General features: G+C 36.2%; 1 protein-coding gene across 1 annotated transcript in view; it reads right to left on the reverse strand.

The window, feature by feature from the left end:
* noc2l (NOC2-like nucleolar associated transcriptional repressor) overlaps positions 1–9,612 on the reverse strand; it is a 28,792-nt gene extending 19,180 nt beyond the window's left edge. The window contains exons 1-12 of the mRNA XM_089124295.1: positions 9,531–9,612; positions 8,352–8,480; positions 7,332–7,533; positions 7,086–7,205; positions 5,874–5,988; positions 5,690–5,783; positions 5,523–5,601; positions 5,317–5,427; positions 5,080–5,193; positions 4,416–4,604; positions 4,012–4,151; positions 3,084–3,195 (exon numbers count right to left, since the gene is read on the reverse strand). Coding sequence (XP_088980421.1) covers positions 3,084–3,195; positions 4,012–4,151; positions 4,416–4,604; positions 5,080–5,193; positions 5,317–5,427; positions 5,523–5,601; positions 5,690–5,783; positions 5,874–5,988; positions 7,086–7,205; positions 7,332–7,533; positions 8,352–8,480; positions 9,531–9,550 — 1,425 coding nt within the window. The 5' untranslated portion in view covers positions 9,551–9,612. The remainder of the gene's footprint in view (positions 1–3,083; positions 3,196–4,011; positions 4,152–4,415; positions 4,605–5,079; positions 5,194–5,316; positions 5,428–5,522; positions 5,602–5,689; positions 5,784–5,873; positions 5,989–7,085; positions 7,206–7,331; positions 7,534–8,351; positions 8,481–9,530) is intronic.
* Positions 9,613–9,707: the final 95 nt, after the last annotated feature.

The following is a 9,707-nucleotide window of genomic DNA, read 5'->3' on the forward strand; positions in this document are numbered from 1 at the left end:
GTCCAAGACTTTGCACAGTACTGTATACATCAGTATATAAGAAGCGATTTCAGGCCAATGTTTATTTTATTAAATAAAATAATGAGCAGAGGAGCACGATTTATGAGACAATACTTAAACAAATAGGGTAAAAGATATCAAACAGGGTAACAATGTTAACAGATAAGTTAATGCTAAATACTGAATTTCCACTGAATAAAACTAAGTGCACCCTGTGAGAACTGCAACGACTCAATCATTTGTAAATTTACACACCACCATTCAAAAGTTTGTACTATTTACATTTTTTATGAAATAAATAAATACTTCTATTAAGCAAAGATGTATTAAAATGATCAAAAGTCACAGTAAAGACTTTTCTAACATTATCACTGTTTTCCCAAACATTTTAAGCATCACAACGGTTTTCAACATTGATAATAATAATAATAATAATAATAATAAATACATCTTGAGCAGGAAATCAGAGGATTAGAACGATTTTCTTTTTATTATACGACACTGAAGACTAGAGTGTTCTGAGATAAATATATGCTCCTATAGAAAACAATTCATATATATATATATATATATATATATATATATATATATTTCACAGTATTACTGTTTTACTGTATTTAAAAAAAAAAATGCAGACTTGGTGAACATAAGAGACTTATTATTGTATATACTTAATTATAAAAAAACTTTTGATTTTGAACAGTAGTGTACATGAACACTTTGAATGAACTAATTCATTAAAAAGTATTCGATTTACCAATTTTATGAATACTAAATTAACTTGCCCTTGCAAAATAAAGTTACCCAAACCTGCTATTTAGTAAAAGTAACTTGTTGGTTTTTTAATTATTATAAGATTATTTCCAATATTCATTTGCAAACAACAAACTAGAAGAACTTTTCACCATACTTTTTCCACAAATAATGACTGAAACATGCTGTTACGCCTGCAAAAGCAGTGAGTTTGGTACATGGTTGTGACTTCTCGCATGACTATCTGCGTTGCTTCCGCATTTGAGAGCAGTTGAAAGTGCTCGACGAGGTCATCTAGAACCAGCTAGGTGTGTGTATGTGCTCATGGACAAACAACGGATGTGGTGTCGCTGCGGGACACAGGAGGAAGTGGTGGCGCATGGTCCCAACCTGATACAGTCAGGGGCTACTGCAACAGGAAGCTCAAAATCATAGAGCTCTGATAAAATGAGAGACAGAAAGAGCGGGAAAAGAGAAAAATAAAGAGAGATGCTCTACTCTACATCACTGTAAGCCTACTTTTAAAATGAGTGCGAAAACAGGAAGTGGACTGCATCACAAATAAACACAGGGAGCAAGAAGGGGGTCGGTGGGAGTCGCCACACTGACAGAGGATGTGGTCTGCGCAACACATTTGAGAGCTGAGTGAGAACCACAGACCTCCCTCATGCAGAGACACACACACACACACACGTACGTACTCTCTTCCCCCCAGGCTTTATCGCAGTATGGTCAGGACTGGTGGGACATCGCAGCCAAGCAGTGACCACCCCCCCATCCCCCATCCCCCCCCTTCCGTTGGTCTCGGCTGCTGTCGCCTCCACGCTTCTATTCTCACAACAGCTGTCACCGCAGGGGCCCACGCCAGCCACACACAAACACACATGTTTTGTCACCCGCCTCACACTGTGGAAAATGTTGACAGTTTGTGACCTCTACTTCTCCCAAAAACGAAGACGTGCAGTGTTCGCACACATTAGGATGCGCGTTCATGCAGACCGCACACTCTGATCTCTGCTGTCTTGTCTTTTAGTCTTTAATTTAAAAGTTGTCGACCGTTTAGGTTGCTTGTCTTCCTACTTGCTTTTTCAATAGCGACTAGTCGGTGGGTCTTTTGAATAATTAGGTCCAACCAGATGCAATATTAGGGGGTTACCATATTTCACAGGTATGTGTTTAAAAATCAGATAAATTTCATTTTCTGTTAACAACCCACTACAGTTCTGTAATTTGACAGAGTTAGAAGTTTGAGGCCGGACATCAGGAATGGTTATAAACAGCTACAGTACCATTTTTTTTAATGCTCACCAAGGTTGCATTTATTTGGTTAAAAATACAATAAAACAGTATTATAGTGAAATATTATTGAAAAGCAAAAGAAATTAACAAAGCTAAATTTCTGCATCATTACTCCAGTCTTCAGTGTCACATGATCCTTCAGAAATCAATCAAAAATCAATGTTGATTTTCTGCTCAATAAACATGTCTTCTTGTTACTTCTTGTGACATGTCTTCATGTATGCCAGATATGCCAGTCTCACCAATGTGAAAACAGCTGTGCTGCTTAATATTTCTTTGGAAATCTGGATTTTTTTTCTTCAGGATTCTATGATGAACAGAAAGTTCAAAAGAATAGAACTTTTTTGAAATAGAAATCTTGTAAGACTATAAATGTATAATAAATAAAGTATAACATTCGTTCTTTTCTGTGACTTGATCAATGAAGTCCTTGTTGAATAAAAGTAATTCCTTTTTAAAAAAATCTTACTGAAGCTAAACTTCTAAATGTTGCTATTGGTTAATGTTATTTAATAGTGTTATATAATATCAGTGGATTGTCTTGCATTGCTGAACATGATGGATTTGATAAAAAAAAAAAAAAACGACTTTGATGGCAGTGAAAGGGATGAATTTAGACAATTTTCAGCGCTCAGCAAGCTAAACCGCATCACATTGTTAGCATCAGGTAAAACCCTCTCTGAAACATTTCATCTCTTAATTAATTAATCTGCTTTAAAAGCAACCAGGTTACAAGTTAAAAACAAAACAAAAACAAAACTAGTTGACCTCACTAATTGACTGTTTAGTTGGCAGTTTCTTCATATGAGGAATTCTTGTTATTCAGATGTGATAAAAGGTCAGAGTATGGCTAAGTTTTAGTTAACTGTTCAGAAAAGCAGGAAAACCGTGATGACAAACGCAGTGGGTACAGTTCTCATGGCCAAACCACATCCACCCACACAGGAACCTGTTTATTCAAGGCAGCCTGGGAGATCCTAGGGAGATATCGGAATAGTGACTGTGATGATGGTGTGATATGCCAGTCTCACCTCCAGCAGGAAGGGCATGGCGGGCACAAATGTCTCGGTGTTGCCTGACAGCAGGATGATCGCTCTGACGCAATGCAGTCGCAGAGGGTAATACCGGGAGATGGGCACAAGCCTACAAACACATCATAGAGCCATTATTGACCTGATAGAGTTGAACTGAATTTCTGTATGTAAACAAGTAATGTGGATTTTTTTATATATATATACAATTCTATCTTTTATCAAATCTTCACATTTTGCAGGCTAAAAAGTAATGTAGTATTTCAAAGCTGAAGTTCTGTGCTCAAGTTGAGATACTCAAAGCTGTTAACTTAAATATGGTAAATGCCGCCACCTGCTGGTAAAGTTTGTAACTAACAAAGACTCAGGGCTGAGGGGCTCAAAGGGCTCAAAGTCAGGGCTCAAAGTCATTTAAAGGACTCAGGACTCAGGGTTCACCCAAAAATGTACAGTCATCTTTTACTCGCCATCAAATCGTTCCACATATGAATGAATTAATTTCTTCCTGAGACTTCCAAGCTCCAAAAATGACAAATAAGCACCATAAAATTGGTTAATTTGACTGCTGTTTGTTGGACTCGTGCTTACTTGAAATGAAGACCAGTTATGGTAAAATAAATCCACAATGTAAGCATACTAACTTAATAATAACCCAAGCGTGAGCGTCCATTAAAAAGCACTGTCCAGCAGCCCTGAGCTGCTTTAAGTAATATACTTGGCTGCTTACTTTATTCAAAGTTTTCTGAAGTAAAATGAAAGCTTTATGTGCGGATCAGATCAAATTTTTATGGGTCAATACTCAGGGGCACTTTGACTATTTTTGTCTCATTTTTGGAGCTTGGCAGAATATGTCCATATTCACCTTTTCATTTGTGGGCGAAAAAGCTCTGTGAAGAAAACTAAATAAAAGGAAAACAATCAACCATACTTGATGCAGCCGATGATGACTTGACACAGTGGGTAGATCAATGGCTCCAAAACCTCACTGGGGTAAATGGTGCTTAACACACGACTCCACAGATACAGACAGTGCACATACTGCCAGTTATACACAGACTGAAATGTCTCCTGAAGAAAACACACAAAACAGAAAAATACCGATCAATATAAAAGCTGCAAATTTAGAAAGTGATTTAATTGTGAAAAGTGAGTGAATGACAGTTTTCTAGAACAACACCTAACAAAACTAACTTAAGTGTCAGCAGAAAAGGAAATGTTTTTTGGAATAACCTGCATGATGAATTACTCAATCAAGACTGAGATTTTAATTGACATTGTTAACTTAAATATTCTTTTTTTTTCCACACAGAAGAAAAGATTTCAAGACTTTACCTTCTTCTTCAGATTCATGGCGTTCCTGAGGTGGATGGCCAGCTGACGGATGTAAATAAAGGCGTGCTGGTAGGACACCTGTGTGTCCAGTGAGTACATCTCAGAGAGAGTCCGCTGCATGAAACTAATCATGGGAAGTGTGTTGGGTGACGTGAACTTGCAGTTCTTTACGTAGGCGATGTACATTTGCTGCAAACAGAAACCTCACCGTTAATAATGAACCATGGCTTCTTCAAGTATTTCGTTATTACGAATTTACCAATGTATAAATTGATAATTAATTTTTTTTAACTTATTAAAAAGGTAAACAGTTCCTTTAAAATTGTAAAAATGTTTTACTAAATTACTGTTTTTCCAGTATTTTTAAATGCAGCCTTGGTGAGCACAAAACTCTTCCTTTTAAAACTGTTACCGTCTCCAAACTTTTGAACAGTTGTGAATGCAATTTAGTCAGTTATTCGTGGTCGATGATGACAGCTCAGGTCAACCCATTTATCAGTTTGTCATTTAAGACATTGGTCAATAGTTCTAATGTCATTATTTTAAATAGGTTTTTTGAGGAAAAAAAAAAAAGAGAACAGCACCAGTGTAATCTGCACATCATGATCGTGGAAGTTCATAAGAAAACTTGTGAAATAAACTTACACTGTGCTGTAAAACTGACCTTAAGAACTGAGTCTAGGAAGAGTTCCTGTTTGTGCCGGCAGATTTTGTTGAGAGCTAGAAAGGCCAGGACCCTCACAGTCTCCTCTCCTGTGCTCCAAAGTTTGATCAGGCTCTAGTGTCACAAATGAAAAACACCAAAGATGCTGAATTATATTGTTTGGTTAAAATCATCCATCACAATGCACTGAGCACGATTTTGGTATTTAAGTTAGAGTCATCTATTTGTAGCGCTTACTTTGAGAAAGAGCCTGCACTGTTTTGGCAGACTCAGGTAGTACGGCACCATCTGGTTGGCGTGACGGAGAACTGCAGCTATGACTGTGGCCTGGGTTAAACTGGAGAGAAGCTGAGGAGAGGGGAAAACCACCACACATCACTTCACGTTAGCACTGAGATTCAAGCACTGTCATTTTGTGGGTGAAAACGGAAAAAGAAATCTACCTGAACAACACCAGCGACATACATCTTAATATCAGTCTGATTTTTCTGCCACCTGGGACTTGAGGATGGGAGTATTAATCTGAAAATACAGATGAACACAATGTTTTCTAAAGAAATCTGACAAATTCAAATGTCCATCAATACAGCAGGAGGAACAGGGCTGTTACTTCTTCTGGTCTTTCTCTGGAGCTTTGAGCTTCAGCATTTTGTGCAGAGCCGCATACATGTCCTTTATACAGAACAGGACGAGGGAATTGAACACTGTAAATGGGAAACAGAAAAAGGCTGTCAGTGAGCACTTTAAACATATTCGTTCTGTAAGGAAGTACTCTATATAAGCCGGTTAGTTACCCGTGCTATCTGAGATGGTATATCGACACAACTCCTCAGTGTCACCCTTCGTTGTAGCCACAGCAGCTTTGAAGGCTTGTGTGATGTCCCTAATCAAATTCGGTGTGGGCTCTTTCTGGAAACAAAAAAACAACAAAAAGCCATGAATCAAACAAGCTCACGGATGAACAACATTACAGACTCTGATTTGAAACAAAAAAAAAAGTCTATGAGGTTTATGAGCTCATCAAGGCTACATTTATTTGAACAAACAAAATAATGTATTGTGAAATATTATTACAATTTAAAATAACTTAATTTTAATTTATTAAACTAAAATTTAATTTATTCCTGTGATGCAAAGAGTCAGTACACTTATAATAATATAACATCTTATAATGTAGGCTACCTCAAACTGACTGAGTAGTGTATCACTGAGAAACGTCATGCTGAAGTCGTCCTAGCGATGCAGGTTCCGGTTGAATAACTCTTCCAGTGTCAATCACTCGCATTAATATGATTAAATCGACATCATTGTTCATTACTATGTTTAGTTTACAGTGTAGGAAGCCTCAGGACATGCAGAGCTGATGTTGTTATAGCAATGGGCGTTTTTGTTTTCGACAAGCGCGCTGTACATGGTAGGCCAATCACAACAGACTGAGCTGTCTGGCCAATCAGAGCAGTGTAGCTTGCGGAAAGGAGGGATTTAGAGATTGACGAGTCGTTTTGAGAATCACTGAAAACGTGATGATGTGCAAATGTATATTATGAAAAAAATTAAACAGCTAATCTTTGATGCATGTAAACATGTTGTAGGAGACTCCACAAGAACATTAGGAAACTTTAAAATAGCATAATAGGGGCTCTTTAAAAGAACACTTTTGAATGCTTGTGATGGGGTCTCAGCTCTGCCCCTACTTTCATTTCACTGATTGGATTCAACAGAAATAACAATTGCTCCCCCTTGTGTGAGTTCCAAAATCTACAGCTAGCCATTTCAATGGCTTTTTATGCAATTCAAATCAGGAACTCTCAGATGTTTCATTTGCTATAAACAAAAATATTTTCCATTTATCAAATTTGAGCAATGGAAAAAACAAAAAACAAAAAAAACACACTGGTCATACAGTTGAGCATCCTCTTTTGACAATGAATGAGAGCTCTTACAGAATTATATGATGCTCCTAAAAGAAAACATAATGTATAAAGGATAAGATAAAAAAATGTTACCCTTAGTCCAGTTCTCCATTTCTCAATCATTGCTTCTGTGACTTTGGTAGATTCTTTAGAAGATTTTGATGGTTTCGCAACCTTTTTTTCTGATGCCTCCGCCTCCTCATCATCATCCTCCTAGTGTCACATAAAAATTGTGGAAAACACACTTTAAGTATAAAAGAATAATATATATACACATACACACAATTCACAGCAAATTGTGAAAAAAACAAAAAACGTATTAATAATGTGTTGGCTGACCTCCAGTTGAGAAGGGAGTTTGTGGTACATCCTTTCCTCTTCATCCTCCTCTTCGTCCTCATCCTCAAGACTATCAGAATCATCAAAATTCAGGAGCTCCTGGTCATTTTCTTCTAAGTACTTATAGAATTCTGGGTCTTTGCTCTTGAGGGCTGATAGCTGGTCCTTGTGCTCAGATGCCTTGCCCTTCTTGTTGACAGACCTGTGGCATCATTGATCGGAGTTAGAGCACTGAAACAGCTTGTTATCTAACTAGGTACCTCCTGTTCTGACAATAGTGTGCATCCTCTGCAAACATTTCTAGCATGTAACAGAAAATGGATGTAAAAACCGAGACACTTTAGAACTCCAGCTCAGACAAAATATCAGGATATAACCTGTTGGCGGGGAAGTGGGGAAAAGAGTGCAAATCATGTTCATATTTTTTGGAGTTGTCCTTCGATGGTGAATTATTGGATGGAACTTAAACAATGCATGGACAAGATTCTACAGATTAATCTACCTTTCACTTTTGACACAATTCATTTGGGAAGACTTAAAATGCAGGGTAAAAAGACTCTGAATTGGAAAATGTTTAAAATCATGTTACTAGCAGGAAAAAAAGGGAATTACTAGGAAATGGCTAAAGGTGGAAGCGCCAAGAAAGGAAAATCAGCATGATATATACATTATGGAGAAACTGACTTTCACTTGTAGATTTGAAATGGATAAATTCAAGAGGTTGTGGAATGGATTCTTGAAATTTGTTCGAACAATAAGATCAGACTTTGCCTGAAACATAATACCTGAGGCACTCCCAAGTTCTTGCTACCATTTTTTGTTTGTTTTATTATTAACTTTGTTTTTTTATTTATCTTTTTTGTTTGTTTTGAAGAAAAATGATGATGTAGGACAAAGACAAAGATGTTGTATAATATGACCAAATGTGTATTTATGTCTTGCAACGTCAATAAAAAAAACAAAAAAACAAACAAAACCGAGACACTAGAATTATCACTAAAATGTGAAGACCACACTTACATCTTCTGAGGTGTAGGTTTATTCTTTTCTCCTTTCTGTTGTGTTGATTCCTCATCCTCACAATCATCTTCCTCGTCAGAATCAAACCCAGATAACATGAACTCATCCACACTGAGATCCTCCAACTTCCTGCATAAATTTAGATGGAACATTACAAACGCATTCAGTAAGTTTTTGTTTGCAGTATGTTTAGCTAGTTGATAATATAATAATAAAAACAATTTCATTTAAATCAAATTCGATTAACATAAATTCAGTTAAATAAACAGTTTTTTTACAGTAAAATAAACAATAAAAAATACATTACATTCAATGAATTTATTAAAATAAATTAATTTTGAAATCACAATACTGTAGTGAGTTAAAAAAATTGTAATTATGTGACGAAATATAAAGTATTTCCCAAATTATATTGTTATAATATTAATTTTTCAATGTATTAATGTGGGGTTTTTAGGATGGGCTTCCCACAAGGATGATAATATTTATGTCTATAGATGGTATCCAAAAGATTGAAAACCTCTGATTTACAACAAGACTGACATGTCCAGAGACATAAACCTGGCTTTAATATTCCTCAAAAGAGCTGTTCATTTCTTAATGCGTAAAGCATTTTTATAAAAAATGAAGTATGTTTAGACTAACGTTAAATACCTAATAATACATTCCTGAAATGTGAAAACGTCAAAAAAGTGAATAAAGTGCAGGAAGTTATCAGAAAATTGGTGTATACTTAAGTTATTTATTTTCTTATTTTTTTTGCACCTGTAATTTTTACAGTAATTCTTATGAAAAGGATTAAATTATTTTAAAAATTAACAACATTCAACCAACGTTTAGCAAGCACATGTAGCCTTAATACACTAGAAAATGACGATTTTTAGCTAATCATATGGAATTTTGTGAAACAATTCAGAATTAATTATTGTATATTTAATGAGCACAATCATGTTCTCTACATTATTGCTGATCTAACTTACTCTATGCATAGACTGATGCGTTTTAGTACATCATCTGTGGCTAATACTAGCTAGCTATCGTCAAATATCATCAGATAAGTGTCTTATGAAGTGAATTGAGCTCTGACAACACAATCTACAGTTTAGTTGACTGTACTCGAACCAAAGCAAGAATATGTGATTATATATACGAGGATAAATAGCTAAGAATGGGACATACCTCTTGTTTTTCCCTGCCATGCTGGATAAGAAACGTGCCCAGGGACGCAAATACCCACAATGCACCGCTTTCAGGAGCTGGAGCTCAGCTCAGCTGAGTTGATCTTTAGTTTAACGTTGCGTTAAATGCAAAATAAAAATGAAACCTCACAGTCTTCATTTCTGCTTGCTTGTGTTT

Source organism: Pimephales promelas, chromosome 20 (genome assembly GCF_988280905.1).
Source record: "Pimephales promelas chromosome 20, fPimPro1.hap1.1, whole genome shotgun sequence".
Taxonomy (NCBI): Eukaryota; Metazoa; Chordata; class Actinopteri; order Cypriniformes; family Leuciscidae; genus Pimephales; species Pimephales promelas.